The 15,731-nt window shown below is 56.7% G+C and overlaps 2 protein-coding genes across 5 annotated transcripts; one reads left to right on the forward strand and one right to left on the reverse strand.

The window, feature by feature from the left end:
* Nucleotides 1-45: 45 nt before the first annotated feature.
* Nucleotides 46-7,762, forward strand: LOC144248714 (uncharacterized). Of its 2 annotated transcripts, XM_085593633.1 has the most exons (11): nucleotides 46-76; nucleotides 1,830-1,925; nucleotides 3,544-3,580; nucleotides 3,676-3,728; nucleotides 3,811-3,874; nucleotides 4,256-4,305; nucleotides 4,393-4,444; nucleotides 4,519-4,664; nucleotides 5,506-5,547; nucleotides 6,093-6,134; nucleotides 7,584-7,762. In XM_085593633.1, the coding sequence occupies exons 2-10, from the start codon at nucleotides 1,841-1,843 to the stop codon at nucleotides 6,131-6,133; spliced, it is 570 nt and encodes a 189-aa protein (XP_085449759.1). In that variant the 5' UTR covers nucleotides 46-76; nucleotides 1,830-1,840; the 3' UTR covers nucleotide 6,134; nucleotides 7,584-7,762. The 2 variants fall into 2 exon arrangements, with proteins under 2 accessions (XP_085449759.1, XP_085449761.1); XM_085593635.1 differs by lacking the exon at nucleotides 46-76 and having other exon boundaries at nucleotides 393-1,925.
* Nucleotides 7,763-7,859: 97 nt separating this feature from the next.
* On the reverse strand, nucleotides 7,860-12,339 carry LOC146765947 (uncharacterized). Of its 3 annotated transcripts, XM_085593629.1 has the most exons (4): nucleotides 11,132-12,339; nucleotides 9,753-9,925; nucleotides 8,852-9,012; nucleotides 7,910-8,042 (listed from the first exon to the last, which is right to left on the reverse strand). In XM_085593629.1, exons 1-4 carry the CDS (start codon nucleotides 12,306-12,308, stop codon nucleotides 7,940-7,942), a joined length of 1,614 nt encoding a protein of 537 aa, XP_085449755.1. In that variant the 5' UTR covers nucleotides 12,309-12,339; the 3' UTR covers nucleotides 7,910-7,939. The 3 variants fall into 3 exon arrangements, with proteins under 3 accessions (XP_085449756.1, XP_085449755.1, XP_085449754.1); XM_085593630.1 differs by lacking the exon at nucleotides 8,852-9,012 and having other exon boundaries at nucleotides 7,860-8,042; XM_085593628.1 differs by having other exon boundaries at nucleotides 7,973-9,012.
* Between the last annotated feature and the right edge of the window lie 3,392 nt (nucleotides 12,340-15,731).

The following is a 15,731-nucleotide window of genomic DNA, read 5'->3' on the forward strand; positions in this document are numbered from 1 at the left end:
CGTTTCCTGCCGCGGCTTCCTGGGGTGGGGGAGGGGCCCCGCGGATTTTGGGGCGCTCGGGGCGGCCGTGGAGGAGGTTCGGGATTTTTGGGGGGATTTGGGGGATTTTTGGGGGATTTTGGGGGGATTTTGTGATTTTTTGGGGGATTTTGGGGTTTTTTGGGGGGATTTGGGGGATTTTTGTGTGTTTGGGGGGGGGTTGGGGGGATTTTTGGGGGTGGGGGAGGGGCCCCGCGGATTTTGGGGGGCTCGGGGCGGCGGCGCCGCAGGTTCGGGATTTTTGGGGGGATTTGGGGTTTTTTTGGGTGGGATTTTGGGATTTTTTTTGTTTTTTGGCGTTTTTTTGGAGGTCTTGGGAGGATTTTGGGGGATTTTGGGGGGTGGGGGAGGGGCGGGATGCGCCGAAATGAGGGGCGGGAGGTGCTGGGACCCCAAAATTTGGGATTTGGGACCCCAAAATTTGGGATTTGGGTGGTTTGGGACCCCAAATTTTGGAATGTGGGGATTTGGGACCCCAAAAATCAAAGATTTGGGGGTTTGGGACCCCAAAATTTGGGATTTTGGGGTGGTCGGGCCTCCAAAAATTGGGGTTGGGTGGGGTTGGGACACCCGGGACCCAAAATTTGGGTTTTTGGGGGTTTGGGACCCAAAATTTTGGGATTTGGGGGGGGGTTGAAATCCCTGGGACCCCAAAATTTTGGGATTGGGCCCCAAAAATTTTGGGATTTGGGGGTTTGGGACTCCGAATTTTGGTTCAGGCTCCCCCAAATTTTGGGCACCCCAAATTTACTTGACCCCCCCCCCCCAAAACCCGAGCCCCTCCCCCACTCCTGACCCCAAATCTGGAGATTTTTGTGTTTTGTTTTTTTTTTTAATTATCATTTTTGGGTTCATTTTGGGATTTTGGTTTTGGGATTTTTGGGTTCAATTCGGGATTTTTGGGTTCGTTTTGGGATTTCTTTTTCTTAATTTTTGGGATTTTTGGTTTCTTTTCAGGATTTTTGGGGTTCGTTTCGGGATATTTTTTTGTTTATTTCGTGTTTTTTGGTTGTTTTTTGGATTTTGGGGTTCATTTTGGGATTTTGGGGTAAATTTCAGGATTTTTGGTTTCTTTTCGGGATTTTTGGGTTAATGTCAGGGATTTTTGGGTTCAATTCGTGGTTTTTGGGTTTATTTCGGGGTTTTTGGTTTTGTTTTGGGATTTTTGGGTTAATTTTGGGATTTTTTTGGGGGGGATTTGGGGTTCATTTTGGGATTTTTGGTTTCTTTTCGGGATTTTTGGGGTAATTTCGGGATTTTGGGGTTCGATCCGTGTTTTTTGGGCTCATTTGGGGGTTTTGGGGTTAATTTCGGGATTTTTGGGGTTCGAGTCGTGTTTTCTGGGTTCATTTCGGGGTTTTTGGTTTATTTTCGGGATTTTTGGGCTCATTTCGTGTTTTTTGGGCTCATTTCAGAGATTTTTGGTTTCTTTTCGGGATTTTTGGGCTCATTTCGTGTTTTTTGGGCTCATTTCAGGAATTTTTGGGCTCATTTCGTGTTTTTTGGTTTCTTTTCGGGCTTTTTGGGCTCATTTCGGGGATTTTTGGTTTCTTTTCGGGATTTTTGGTTTCTTTTCGGGATTTTTGGTTTCTTTTCGGGATTTTTGGGCTCATTTCAGGGATTTTTGGGCTCATTTCAGGGATTTTTGGTTTCTTTTCTGGATTTTTGGGCTCATTTCGGGGATTTTTGGTTTCTTTTCGGGATTTTTGGTTTCTTTTCGGAGATTTTTGGTTTCTTTTCGGGCTTTTTGACTCATTTCGTGTTTCCTGGGTCCTCGCGGGGGTCCCCAGCCCCTCCCCCCATGGAGGCGCCGCTTTGGGCGCTGCTGCTGCTGCCCCTCCCCCCCCTGCTGGCCTCGCTCTGCGCGCGCTGCCGGCGGGCCCGCCGTGAGTGGGGGAGGGGCGGGGGGGTTTGGGGGGGTTTGGGGGATTTTGGGGGGATTTAGGGAGAATTTGGGTGGAATTTGGGGGGATTTAGGGAGAATTTGGGTGGAATTTGGGGGGGGTTTGGGGGGATTTTGGGTGGAATTTGGGGGGATTTAGGGTGAATTTGGGGGGGTTTGGGGGATTTAGGGGGGATTAGGGGGGGTTTGGGGAGGATTTGGGAGGATTTCAGGGGATTTAGGGGGGATTTAGGAGGGATTTGGGGAGATTTAGGGAGAATTTGGGGGGATTTGGGGGGAATTAGGGGGGGTTTGGGGGGGTTTGAGGAGATTTTGGGTGGAATTTGGGGGGATTTGAGGGGATTTTGGGGGGATTTAGGAGGGATTTGGGAGGATTTTGGGGGATTTGGGGGAATTTTGGGGGGGATTTAGGGAGAATTTGGGTGGAATTTGGGGGATTTTTGGAGGATTTGGGGGGATTTTGGGGAGGATTTGGGGGATTTGGGAGGATTTGGGTGAGATTTGGGAGGATTTTGGGTGGATTTTGGAGGGATTTGGGGGGATTTGGGAGGATTTTGGGGGATTTGAGGTAATTTGGGGAGGATTTTGGGGAATTTGGGGGTTTTGAGGGGATTTAGGAGGGATTTGGGAGGATTTTGGGGGATTTGGGGGAATTTTGGGGGGGATTTAGGGAGAATTTGGGTGGAATTTGGGGGGATTTTGGAGGATTTTGGGGAATTTGGGGGGTTTTAGGAGATTTCGGGGGGACTTCGGGGGGATTTTGGGTGGATTTGGGGGATTTTGGGAGGGATTTAGGGAGAATTGGGGTGGAATTTGGGGGATTTTTGGGGGATTTGGGAGGATTTGGGATTTGAGGGGATTTTGGGGGGACTTTGGGGGGATTTTGGGGAGGATTTGGGAGATTTGGGGGAGATTTGGGAGGATTTTGGGGGGTTTGAGGAGATTTTGGGGGGATTTGAAGGGATTTTGGGGCTTTTGGGGGGATTTGGAGATTTGGGAGGATTTTGGGGGGATTTTGGGGGATTTGAGGTAATTTGGGGACGATTTTGGAGAATTTGGGGGATTTTGGGGGGATTTGTGGGGATTTGAGGGGATTTTGGGGAGGATTTGGGGGATTTTGGGGGGTTTGAGGAGATTTTGGGGGGTTTTGGGGGGATTTTGGGTGGAATTTGGGGGGATTTAGGAGGGATTTGGGAGGATTTTGGGGGATTTGGGGGAATTTTGGGGAATTTAGGGGGGGGTTGGGGGGATTTGGGGTATTTTGGGGGGGATTTAGGGAGAATTTGGGTGGAATTTGGGGGATTTTTGGGGATTTGGGGGGGATTTGGGGGGGGTTGAGGGGATTTTAGGGGGATTTTGGGGTAATTTTGGGGGTGTTTGGGGGGATTTGGGGCATTTTGGGAGGATTTGAGGGAATTTTGGGAGGCTTTTGGGGGGAATTTGGGGCATTTTGGTGGGATTCGAGGGAATTTTGGGGAATTTGGGAGGATTTTGGGGAGATTTTGGGGTGGATTTTGAGGTGGATTTTCGGAGGATTTTGGGGGGAATTTTGGGGCATTTGGGGTCACCAGGGGGTCACTCCCCCTCCCCTCCCCCACCAGCGCCGCAGCGCCCCCTGCTGGACAACTACGACTGCAAGTGAGTGGGGGAGGGGCCTGGGGGAGGGGCCTGGGGGAGGGGGCGGGGCCAGGGGAGGGGGCGTGGCCTGACCCGAGCCCCCTCCCCCCCTCCAGGCCCCCCCTCAGCGCCCCTCCCCCAGCCCGGTTCATGGTGGTGACGCCGCGATGTGAGTGACCTTTGACCCCTGAGTGACCCCTGACCCCTCCGTGACCTCTGCGTGACCCCTGACCTCTCCTCCCCCCCCGCAGGTGCCCCTCCCCCCCAGCCCCTGCAGCCGGCCTGGGCGACCCCGTGGGAGCCGCGGAGCCTCGGGTGGGTGGGGGGAGGGGTGGGGGGTGGGGGAGGGGAAATTTGGGGGGGATGGGGGTGGGGGAGGGGTTTCAATGGGTGGGGGAGGGGCTCAGGGGAGGGGGCGGGGCCCTGGGGTGGGGGAGGGGCTGAGGGGTGGGGGAGGGGCTCTGAGGATGGGGGCGGGGCTGAGGGGTGGGGGAGGGGAGATTTGGGGGGGATGGGGGTGGGGGAGGGGTTTCAATGGGTGGGGGAGGGGCTCTGAGGCTGGGGGCGGGGCCCTGGGGTGGGGGAGGGGCCCTGGGGTGGGGGAGGGGCTCAGGGGTGGGGGAGGGGCCCGGGGAGGGGGCGGGGCCCCTCGGCCCCTCCCCCACGCCCCTCTCGCCCCTCCCCCGCCCCGCCCAGCCCCCCCCAGGCCCCCCCGAGCCGCCGCGTCTCGGCCGAGCCGGAGCCGGGTGAGTGACCCCCAGTGACCTTTGACCCCCGCGGGGTGACCCCGGGCTGACCCCGGGCTGACCCCGGCATGACCTTTGACCCCCCAGACCCCCCCGAGGACGCCGATTACTCCAACGAGCCCTCGGCCAGTGGCTACGTGTGAGTGACCTTTGACCTCTGACCTTTGACCCCTGACCCCCCCCAAAAAACCTCTGACCCCTCCCCCGTTCCAGGACGGTGCTGCCGGACCCGCCCCCGCCCGATGACGTCACTGATGACGTCACTGATGACGTCACGGCCGCCCCCGGGGCGGGGGAGGGGGAGGGGGAGGGGGAGGAGCCCTACGAGAACGTCCCCGAGGCCGACGGCGGCTCCCGCGGTGAGAGACCCCAAATTGCCCCAAAATCGCCCCAAAATCAGCCCAAAAATCAGCCCAAAAATCAGCCCAAAAATCAGCCTCAAATTGCCCCAAAATCGCCCCAAAATCAGCCCAAATTACCCCAAAATCAGCCCAAAAATCAGCCCAAAAATCAGCCTCAAATTGCCCCAATATCGCCCCAAAATCAGCCCCAAGATGCCCAAAAAATCAGCCCAAATTACCCCAAAATCAGCCCAAAAATTGGCACAAAATCAGCACAAAAATTCCCCAAAATTACCCCAAAATCACCCCAAAAATCAGCCCAAAATTACCCAAAAATCAGCCCAAAAAATCCCTGAAATCAGCCCAAAAAATCAGCCCCAAATTGCGCCAAAAGTACCCCTAAAATTACCCGGAAATCAGCCAAAAATTACCCCAAAAATCCCCCAAATTACACAAAAATTACCCCAAAATCAACCCAAAAATTACCCCAAAAATACCCCAAAATTAGACTGAAATCAACCCAAAAATCAGCTTAAAATTACCCCAAAAATACCCCAAAATTACCCAAACATCAGCCCAAAATCACCCCAAAAATCAGCCCAAAATCACCAAAAAATTATCCAAAATCACCCCAAAACCTGCCCCAAAAACCCCCCAAAATTACCCCAAAATCTGCCCCGAATGCAACCCCAAAAACCCCCAATTCCGGCCCAAAATCCGCCCCAAAAATCCCCAATTTGACCCCGAAAATCCCAAATCTGACCCCAAAACCCCTGAATTTGATCCCAAAATCCCCAAAAAACGCCGAATTTGATCCCAAAATGCCCCAAAATCGCTGAATTTCCCCCCAAATCGGCAGCGCCCAGCCTGGAGTACATCAACGTCCCGGGGGGGGCCCAGGGTGAGTGGGGGAGGGGCAGAGGGGGAGGGGCCAAAAGGTGGGGGAGGGGGCAAAGGGAGTGGGGGAGGGGCTAAAGGAAAAGGGGAGGGGCTGAAATGGGGGGAGGGGTTAAATTGGGGGAGGGGATAAAGGGGGAGGGGCTAAAGGGGGAGGGTTAAATGGGTGGGGGAGGGGCTAGAAGTGGGGGAGGGGCCAAATGATGGGGAGGGGCTAAAGGGAGGGGGAGGGGCTCGAATGGGCGGGGCTAAAGGGGAGGGGTTAAAAGTGGGGGAGGGGGTAAAGGGAAAGGGGAGGGGCTACAATGAGAGGGGGAGGGGTTAAAGGAGAGGGGGAGGGGTTAAAGGTGGGGGAGGGTTTAAAGGTGGGGGAGGGGCTAAAGGGGGTGGGGGAGGGGCTAAAGGGGGTGGGGAAGGGGTTAAAGGGGTGGGGGAGGGGTTAAATGGGTGGGGGAGGGGCTAAAGGGGGTGGGGGAGGGGTTAAAGGTGGGGGAGGGGTTAAAGGTGGGGGAGGGGCGGCGCCGTCCTGAGCCCGCCCCTCCCCCGCAGCGAGCGAGAGCGACGAAGGCGCCGACTACGAAAACCTCTGAGGTGGGACCCGAAACGGCCCCAATTCAGCCCAAAATAACCCCGAATTCAACCCCAAAAATCCCAAAATTCAGCCCAAAATAACCTCAAATTCAACCCCAAAAATCCCAAAATTCAGCCCAAAAAAATTCCAAAATTCAACCCCAAAAAATCCCAAATTCAGGCAAAAAAATCCCAAAATTCAGCCCCAAAAATCCCAAATTCAGGCCAAAAAAATCCCAAAATTCCACCCCAAAAACATCTGAATTCAACCCAAAAAAATCCCAAAATTCAGCCCCAAAACCACCTGAATTCAACCCAAAAAAATCCCTGAATTCAGCCCAAAAAATCCCAAAATTCAACCCCAAAAAATCCGAAATTCAGGCAAAAAAATCCCAAAATTCAGCCCAAAAAAATCCAAATTCAACCCCAAAAAAATCCCAAAATTCAACCCCAAAAAATCCCAAATTCAGCCCAAAAATCCCCAATTCATCCCAAAAGTCCCAAATTCAACCCAAAATAACGAAATTCAGCCCAAAATTCCTCAATTCTGCCCAAATTTCCCCCCAAAATTCCCATTTTTCCCCAGCATTCCCAGTTTTCCACCCGAATTCCCAAATTGCCACCTCAAATCCCCAAAATTCCTGTTTTTTTCCCAAATTTCCCCATTTTCTCCCCAATTTTCCCAATTCCTACCCCAAATTCTCAAATTAGCCCCCAAAATTACTGTTTTTTCCCAAATTCCCTTTTTTCCCCAAATTCCCGTTTTTCCCCAATTCCCTTTTTTATCCCCAAATTCCCATTTTTCCCCAAATTCCCGTTTTTTCCCCAAATTCCTGATTTCCCCAATTCCCGTTTTTTTCCCACAAATTCCCATTTTTTCCCCAAATTCCTTTTTTTCCCCAAATTCCCATTCTTCCCCAAATTCCCGCTTTTCCCCAAATTCCTGTTTTTCCCCAATTCCTGCTTTTCCCCAATTCCCATTTTTCCCAAATTCCCGTTTTTCCCAATTCCCGTTTTTTTCCCCAATTCCCATTTTTCCCAAATTCCCTTTTTCCCCAATTCCCGCTTTTCCCCCAATTCCCGCTTTTTTCCTGATTTCCCGTTTTCCCCAAATTCCCGCTTTTCCCCAAATTCCCATTTTTTCCCCAATTCCCATTCTTTCCCCAAATTCCCATTTTTTCCCCAATTCCCGATTTTCCCCAATTCCCATTTTTCCCCAATTCCCGTTTTTCCCCCAATTCCCGCTTTTCCCCAAATTCCCGTTTTCCCAAAATTCCCGATTTTCCCCAATTCCCGTTCTTTTCCCCAATTCCCGATTTTCCCCAATTCCCATTTTTCCCAAATTCCCATTTTTCCCCAATTCCCGATTTTCCCCAATTCCCATTTTCCCCAATTCCCGTTTTTTCCCCCAATTCCCGTTTTTTCCCAATTTCCCGGTTTCTCACCCGGATTTTCCGTTTCTCTCCCCAGCCCCTCCCCCACCCCGTTATTTATTGGCTGCCGACGGATCCTGAGAACGCCCCGCCCCCTCTCCAAGCCCCTCCCCCATCTCCCCAAACCCCTCCCCCACCTTTTTAAGCCCCTCCCCCTTTCCAAGCCCCTCCCCCACCTTTTTAAACCCCTCCCCCACCCCAATAAAGGCACTTTTGACGTCACTTCCGGTGGGGAGGGGCTTAAAGGGGGAGGGGTTTAATGATGGGGGAGGGGCTTAAAGGGGGAGGGGCTTGTCAGGATGGGGGAGGGGCTTGAAATGGGGGTTTGTTAAAGGGGGAGGGGCTTGTTGGGGTGGGGGAGGGGCTTAAAGTGGTTTTTAAAGGGGGAGGGGCTTATAGGAGGGGGAGGGGCTCGCTGGGGTGGGGGAGGGGCTCGGGGTCGTCGTCGTCCTCGAAGGTCAAAGTTCGCCGGGGGTCCGGGCCGGGGGAGGGGCTCCTGCGGGGGAATTGGGGAGATTTTGGGGAATTTTGGGAGATTTTGGGAGGATTTTGCTGGTTTTGGGGAGAGAGGTTTTTAAAGGATTTTTAGGGGAATTTTTTTGGGAATTTTGGAAGATTTTTGGGGGGATTTTTTGGGAATTTTGGTAGATTGTTGGGGGGAAATTTCAGGATATTTTTAAAAATGATTTTTGGGGGAATTTGTTTGGAATTTTAGGAGATTTTCGGGCTTTTGGGGGGAGATTTTTTTAAAGGATTTTTAGGGGAATTTTTTGGGAATTTTTGAGAGATTTTTTAGGGGATTTTTGAGGTTTTGGGGGGAAATTTTGGGAGATTTTTTAAATGATTTTTAGGGGAATTTAGGGGATTTTGGGAGATTTTTGGGGGGAATTTTTGGGATATTTTGGGGGAATTTTCATGGTTTTGGGGGGAGATTTTTTTAAAGGATTTTTAGGGGAATTTGTTGGGAATTTTGGGAGATTTCTTTGGGGAATTTTTTAGGAATTTTGCCAGATTTGGCGGGGCGATTTTTGGGGGAAATTTCAGGAGATTTTTAAGTTATTTTTGGGGAAATGTTTTGGGAATTTTGGGAGATTTTTTTGGTAGGGAATTTTTGGGGTGATTTTTCTAGAATTTTTGGGGGATTTTAAGGGAAAAATTTTGGGAAATTTTGGGGAAGATTTCTGGGAATTTTTCGGGATTTTTGGCCGGATTTTTTTTGACTTTTGGGGGATATTTTTGGGAGTTTTTTTGGGAATTTTTCCGGGAATTTTGGGGGATTCCAGGGAGGGTTTTTTTGGGCCCCACCTGCTCCCCTCCCCCCTCGGGGGGGCTCCTTCCTCCTCCTCCTCCTCCTCCTCCTCCTCCTCGTCCCCCCGGAGGCTCCAGGGGTCGGCGCGGGGGGAGCGGGGGGGGGTCCGGGGACCCCAAATTCGGGCCCAGAGGGAGGAGCAGAGAGCCGGAACAGCCTGGGGGGAGGGGCAGGGTGAGGGGGGAGGGGCAGGGTGAGGGGGAGGGGCAGGGTGAGGGGGGAGGGGCAACACCGGGGGGGGAGGGGCGGGGGGAGGGGCAGAAAATGTGGGGGAGGGAAATTTGGGATGGGGGAGGGGAATTTTGGAGGTGGGGGAGGGGCAGGATAAAGGGGTGGGGGGAGGGGTGAAATTTGGGGTGGGGGAGGGGAATTGGGGCAAGGGGGAGCTGGGGGGAGGGGCTGAGCATGGGGTGGGGGAGGGTCAAAATGTAGGGGTGGGGGGAGGGGAAATTTGGGGGTGGGGGAGGGGCAGGATAAGGGTTCGGGGAGGGGAATTTGGGGGTGGGGGAGGGGCAGGATAAGGGTTCGGGGAGGGGAATTTGGGGGTGGGGGAGGGGAATTTGGGGGTGGGTGAGGGGCAGGATAAGGGTTGGGGGAGGGGAATTTTTGGAGGTGGGGGAGGGGCAGGATAAGGGTGGGGGAGGGGGAATTAGGGTGGGGGAGGGGCAGGATAAGGGTTTGGGGGTGGGGCATTTTTGGGGTGGGGGAGGGGCAGGAAATGAGGTGGGGGAGGGGGATTTGGAGGTGGGGGAGGGGCAGGATCAGAGTTTGGGGGAGGGGCAGGATAAGAGTGTGGGGGAGGGGCAGGATCAGAGTGTGGGGGAGGGGCAGGATAAGGATCTGGGGGAGGGGAATTCTCGCGGTGGGGGGAGGGGCGCTGGGGGCGGGGCCCGGCACCTCCAGCCAATCGTCGAGCCGCAGCAGCGCCACGTCGGCCAATCGGGTGAGGGGCCGCCAGCGCCCCGCCCCCCTCAGCGCGGCGCCGCGCAGCAGCTCGGCCGCCGAGGGGCGCCGGCGGGGGTCGGGCTCCAACATGGCCGCCAGCACCGCCCGCAGCTCGGGGGACAGCCCTGCGCGGGGAGGGAAGGGTTAAAAATCCAACCCCGGGCCCTCCCCCACCCTGGGGCGCTGCCCCTCCCCCACCCTGGGGTGCAGCCCCGCCCCCACCCTGGGGCGCAGCCCCTCCCCCACCCTGGGGTGCAGCCCCTCCCCCACTCCTAAGCCCCGCCCCCACCCTTGGGGCTCCTCCCCCTTTCCTTTAGCCCCTCCCCATCTCATCCTCCACCCACTTTAGCCCCTCCCCCGCCCTTCAACCCCTCCCCTTTCCCTTCGGCCCCTCCCCCACTCCCTTTAACCCCTCCCCCACCCCCTCCAGCCCCTCCCCCACCCCTTTTAACCCCTTCCTCACCCATGCCCCACCCATTTTAACCCCTCCCTTTTCTCTTTTAGCCCTTCCCCACCCCTTTAACCCCTCCCCCACTCCCTTTTACCCCTTCCTCACCCCTCCCCCTCCCCCACCCCTCCCCACCCACTTTAACCCCTCCCCCACCCCTTTTAACCCCTCCCCCACCCCTCCCCCCCACTTTAACCCCTCCCCCATCCCTTTTAACCCCTTCCTCACCCCTCCCCCTCCCCCTCCCCCACCCCTCCCCACCCACTTTAACCCCTCCCCCACCCCTTTTAACCCCTTCCTCACCCCTCCCCACCCACTTTAACCCCTCCCCCTCCCCCTTTAACCCCTCCCCCACCCCTTTAACCCCTCCCCACCCACTTTAACCCCTCCCCACCCCCTTTAACCCCTTCCTCACCCCTCCCCACCCACTTTAACCCCTCCCCTTTCCCTTTTAACCCCTCCCCCACCCCTCCCCACCCACTTTAACCCCTCCCCTTTCCTATTTAACCCCTCCCCCATTCCCTTTAACCCCTCCCCCACCCACTTTAACCCCTCCCCTTTCCCATTTCACCCCTCCCCCTTTCCCTTTAACCCCTCCCCACCCATTTTAACCCCTCCCCTTTCCCATTTAACCCCTCCCCCACCCCTCCCCACCCACTTTAACCCCTCCCCTTCCCCATTTCACCCCTCCCCCACCCCTCCCCACCCACTTTAACCCCTCCCCTTCCCCATTTCACCCCTCCCCTTTCCCTTTAACCCCTCCCCACCCACTTTAACCCCTCCCCTTTCCCATTTAACCCCTCCCCCACCCCTCCCCACCCACTTTAACCCCTCCCCTTCCCCATTTCACCCCTCCCCCACCCCCCCATCCCCTCCCCCTCACCGTCCCCGAGGCCGGGGGGCAGCCGCCCCCCTCCCCCGCTGCGGATCCTCCTCCAGCCCTCCCCCTCCGCGGGCAGGCGCCGCTGCCCGGCCAGCTCGGCCACGCTCAGCGCCAGGCTGAAGACGTCGCCCTCGGGCCGGGCCGGGCCGCCCTCGGGGGGCGCGTAGCGGGGGTCCCCTCCCCCCCCGTCCCAGCCCTGCCCCTCCCCCGGCGGCCCGGCCAGGCCGAAGTCGGCCAGGCGGACGCGGCCGGCGGCGTCCAGCAGGACGTTGTCCGGCTTGAGGTCGCCGTGGGCCAGCGGCCGCGCGTGGAGCTGCCGCAGCGCCCGCAGCGCGTCCCACAGGTAAGCACGGAGCCGCCACTCGGCCAGCGGCCGGCCGCACGGCGGGCCCGAGTCCGGCCAGGGGGGACACGGGGCCGGGGTGGCCGGACAGGGGGCAGGGGTGGCCACTGAGGGGGCAGGACTGACCAATGAGGGGTCAGGAGTGACGAATGAGGGGTCAGGAGTGACCAATGAGGGGTCAGGAGTGACCACTGAGGGGTCAGGAGTGACCAATGAGGGGTCAGGAGTGGTCAAGGGGTCAGAAGTGGCCCGAAATGGAGTAGAGGTGGCCGCAGAGGGTCTGGACGTGGTCAAGGGGTCAGTGGTGGCTGCAGAGGGGGAAACAGTGGCCAGAGAGGGTTTGGATGTGGTCAAGGCGGCCAAAGTGGCCGGGGACTGGCCGGACATGGCCAGAGAGGGGCCAGAAGTGGCCGGAGAGCGGCCGGACACTGAGCAGGGGTCAGCGGTGACCGGACAGGGGACAGAGGTGACCGCAGAAGGGTCAGAAGTGGTCAAGGGGTCAGAAGTGACCACAGAGGGTCTGGACGTGGTCAAGGGGTCAGAGGTGGCCGGAGAGCGGCCGGAGGGGGTCAAGGGGTCAGAGTTTGAAGCCACGCCCACTGCGGCTGAAGCCCCGCCCACACGGGGTGAAGCCCCGCCCACATTGGACAAAGCCCCGCCCACTGCGGCTGAAGCCCCGCCCACCGAAGAAGCCCCGCCCACTGAAGCGGAAGCCCCGCCCCTCCCTACTAAAGCCACGCCCCTTTTCCTCACCAGGGGCCAAACCCACCGAGCCACGCCCCCAAAAAACTTGACCACGCCCCCTAAAAACCCGGCCACGCCCCCTAAAGGCATGACCACGCCCCCTAAAAACTTGACCACGCCCCCCAAAAACCCGGCCACGCCCCCTAAAGGAATGATCACGCCCCCTAAAAATTTGACCACGCCCCCTAAACCCCCGACCACGCCCCCTAAAACACTGACCACGCCCCCTAAACCCCTGACCACGCCCCCTAACCCCCTGGCCACGCCCTCCCAAGCCCTGGCCACGCCCCCTAAACCCCCGGGCCCGCCCCGGCGCGCCCCGCAGCGCCAGAGGCGGCCCAGGCTGCCGGCCGGGCACAGCGGGGTCAGCAGCGCGAAGCGGCCGCGCTCCTCCCACGCCCCCAGCAGGGGGAGGAGCCCCGGGCCCGGCCCCGCCCCCCGCTGGGCGCGGCACTCCCGCAGCCAATGGCGGCGCTGGGCGGGGCCCGACAGGGGGCGCAGCGAGCGCTTGAGGGCGAAGCGGGCGCCGTCCGCGACCCGGCGGACCTGGGGGTCGGACAGGGGTCAGGGGTCAGCCAGGGGTCGCTCAGGGTCAGGGGTCACTCAGGGGTCATAAAGGGTCAGGGGTCGTTTTGCCCCTCCCCCACCCTTGACTCCGCCCCCTTTGGCCCCTCCCCCATTTGCCCTTTTGGACCCTCCCCCTTTAAGCCCCGCCCCTCACCTCCAGCCCCATCCCCATTGGCTCCTCCTCCTTAAGCCCCGCCTCCCCATTGGCTCCTCCCCATTTAGCCCCTCCCCCTTTGCCCTCCCTCACCTCCAGCCCCTCCCCCTTCATCCCCTCTCCCATTTAAGCACCTCCCCCCTCGAGCCCCTCCCCCTTTAGCCCCTCCCCCCGGCCCTCCCTCACCTCCAGCACCTCCCCCTTTGGCCCCTCCCCCTTTAAGCCCCTTCCCCTTTGGCTCCTCCCCCTCCCTCACCCATTGGCCCCTCCCCCATTTAAGCCCCTCCCCCTTTGGCCCCTCCCCCGGCCCTCCCTCACCTCCAGCACCTCCCCCCTCGAGCCCCTCCCCAGGCTCCGAACCACCTCAAAGGTCCCGGGGGCGGGGGCGGGGCCCCAGGTGGGCGTGGCCAGCGCCGAGGCCCCGCCCCCCTCCGGCCCCTCCCCCTCATCCCGCGGCGGGGGAGGGGCCGGGCCCGGCCGGCGGCGCCTGATTGGCCGAGAGGGGCGGCGGGGGGGAGGGGGCGTGGGAGGGAGGGGCATGGAGGGGGGGAGGGGCTGAGGGGGTGGGGGAGGGGGGAGAGAAAAGGGGCGGGGTCAGGGATGGGGGTGGGGGGGACTCTGCCCCTCCCCCACCCCAAATATCCCCCGCAAAGCCCCTCCCCCACCCCCCAGACCCCTCCCCCACCCAATGGGGGTCCCCAAAACCCCTTCCCCACCCCCTAAAGCCCCTCCCCCACCCTGGGGAGCCTTCGCAGCCCCTCCCTCACCCCAGGGACCCCCCCAAAGCCCCTCCCCCACCCCAAGGATCCCCCCCAACCCCTCCCCCACCCCCCTCAGCCCCTCCCCCACCCCTGGGACCCCCCCAAATCCCCCCCCAGCCCCTCCCCCTCCCCCTCCTCACCCTCCCCGCCGGTCACGTGACCCTTGGGGGGGGAGGGGGGGTCCCGGGCAGTCACGTGGCTCCCGCGGGGCTTTTCCCGCGCCGCTGCCGCGCGCGCCGCTCCCGCCAAACGCGGTTCCCGCGCAGGCCCCGCCCCCTTCCCCCCCTCAGCCAATCAGCGCCGCTTCCGCCGCCAAGCCCCGCCCCTCCCCCCGGCGGCCAATCAGCGGCGGCCCCGTGGCCACGCCCCCTCCCGCGCCCCCAAAACCGCCGCTTTTGGCCCCAAAAATTTCCCGCCAATTCCGCTTTTCCCGCCGCGCCGGAGGGGGCGGGGCCAGGAGGGGGCGGGGCCTCGTGGGGGGTCCCGGGGAAGCTCCGCCCCCCCCCAAGATTTTGGGGCGTTTTTAGCATTTTTTGGGTCATTTTTGGCCATTTTTGGGGTCATTTTTGGCCATTTTTGGATTATTTTTTGGGTCATTTTTGTGCCATTTTTTGGGTCATTTTTGGATTATTTTTGGGATCATTTTTGTGCCATTTTTGGGGTCATTTTTGGCCATTTTTTCGTCATTTTGGGGACATTTTTTGGTCATTTTTGGGGACATTTTTTGGCCATTCCCCCCCATTTTTGGGGTCATTTTTTGGTGATTTTTAGGGGATATTTTTTGGCCATTTTATGGTTCACTTTTTGGTCCTTTACCCCATTTTTGAGATAATTTTTTGGTAATTTTTGGCCCACTTTTTGGGCTCCTTTTCCACCATTTTAAAAGGGATTTTCCCCAATCATTTTTGGGCCACTTTTGGCCATTTTTGGGTCATTTCCCACCATTTTTCAGCCTTTCTAAAGGCTGCTTTTTCCTTCATTTTTTGGGGTAATTTTTGGGTCCTTTTTGACTGTTCTGAGGCATTTCTTAAAGCTTTTTTTTCTTCATTTTTGGGTCTTTTTTTTCTGGGGTCCTTTTCTACCATTTTGGCCCCATTTTTTACCATTTTCACCCCCTTTTCACCCATTTTTTGCGCTCTTTTTTACCATTTGTACCTCCTTTATTAAAAGATAATTCCAACAATGTTTTGGACACTTTTCAACCATTTTTGGCCCCATTTTTTACCATTTTAACCCATTTTTACCCATTTTAAACCATTTTTATGCCTTTTCATCCATTTTTGCCCTTTAAAAATAAATTTCTGCCCCTTTTTACTGTTTTCTCTCCCATTTTTTATAATTTCCTCCCCTTTTTGCCCATTTCCCCCTATTTTATCCCATTTCCCCCATTTTTCCCCCTCATTTTTCCCATTTTTCCCCCTATTTTTCCACCTGTTTTTCCCCAATTTTCCCCTATTTTTTCCTCATTTTTTCCCATTTCCCCCCAATTTTACTATTTTTCCCATTTTCCCCCATTTCCCCCCTATTTTATCCCATTTTCCCCCTATTTTATCCCATTTTCCCCCATTTTTACCATTTTCCCCCTATTTTATCCCATTTTCCCCCTATTTTATCCCATTTTTCCCATTTCCCCTTTATTTTTCCTCTTTTTTCCCCTATTTTCCCATATTTTATCCCATTGCTCCCTTATTTTTTCCCATTTTCCCCCATTTCCCAAATATTTTTTCCCATTTTCCCCCATTTTCCCCCTATTTTATCCCATTTTCCCCCTATTTTATCCCATTTTCCCCCATTTTCCCCATTTTTCCCCTATTTTATCCCATTTTCCCCCTATTTTATCCCATTTTCCCCCATTTTTCCCCTATTTTATCCCATTTTTCCCCTATTTTATCCCATTTTATCCCATTTTTCCCCTATTTTATCCCATTTTCCCCCTATTTTATCCCATTTTTCCCCTATTTCCCCCCATTTTCCCCTATTTTATCCCATTTTCCCCCTATTTTATCCCGTTTTTCCCCTATTTTATCCCAT

This window comes from Lonchura striata, chromosome 16, assembly GCF_050655825.1.
Source record: "Lonchura striata isolate lonStrDom1 chromosome 16, ASM5065582v1, whole genome shotgun sequence".
Taxonomy (NCBI): domain Eukaryota; kingdom Metazoa; phylum Chordata; class Aves; order Passeriformes; family Estrildidae; genus Lonchura; species Lonchura striata.

Coding starts and splice junctions, on each gene's coding strand:
- LOC144248714 (XM_085593633.1), top strand. CDS start 1,841: ATGGAGGCGCCGCTTTGGGCGCTGCTGCTGCTGCCCCTCCCCCCCCTG. Junction 1,926..3,543: donor GCGCTGCCGGCGGGCCCGCC/GTGAGTGGGGGA, acceptor CTCCCCCACCAG/CGCCGCAGCGCCCCCTGCTG. Junction 5,548..6,092: donor CGTCCCGGGGGGGGCCCAGG/GTGAGTGGGGGA, acceptor CCTCCCCCGCAG/CGAGCGAGAGCGACGAAGGC.
- LOC146765947 (XM_085593628.1), bottom strand. CDS start 12,308: ATGCCTTTAGGGGGCGTGGCCGGGTTTTTAGGGGGCGTGGTCAAGTTT. Junction 9,926..11,131: donor GCCCCCCGGCCTCGGGGACG/GTGAGGGGGAGG, acceptor CTCCCCGCGCAG/GGCTGTCCCCCGAGCTGCGG. Junction 9,013..9,752: donor GGCTCGACGATTGGCTGGAG/GTGCCGGGCCCC, acceptor CCCTCCCCCCAG/GCTGTTCCGGCTCTCTGCTC.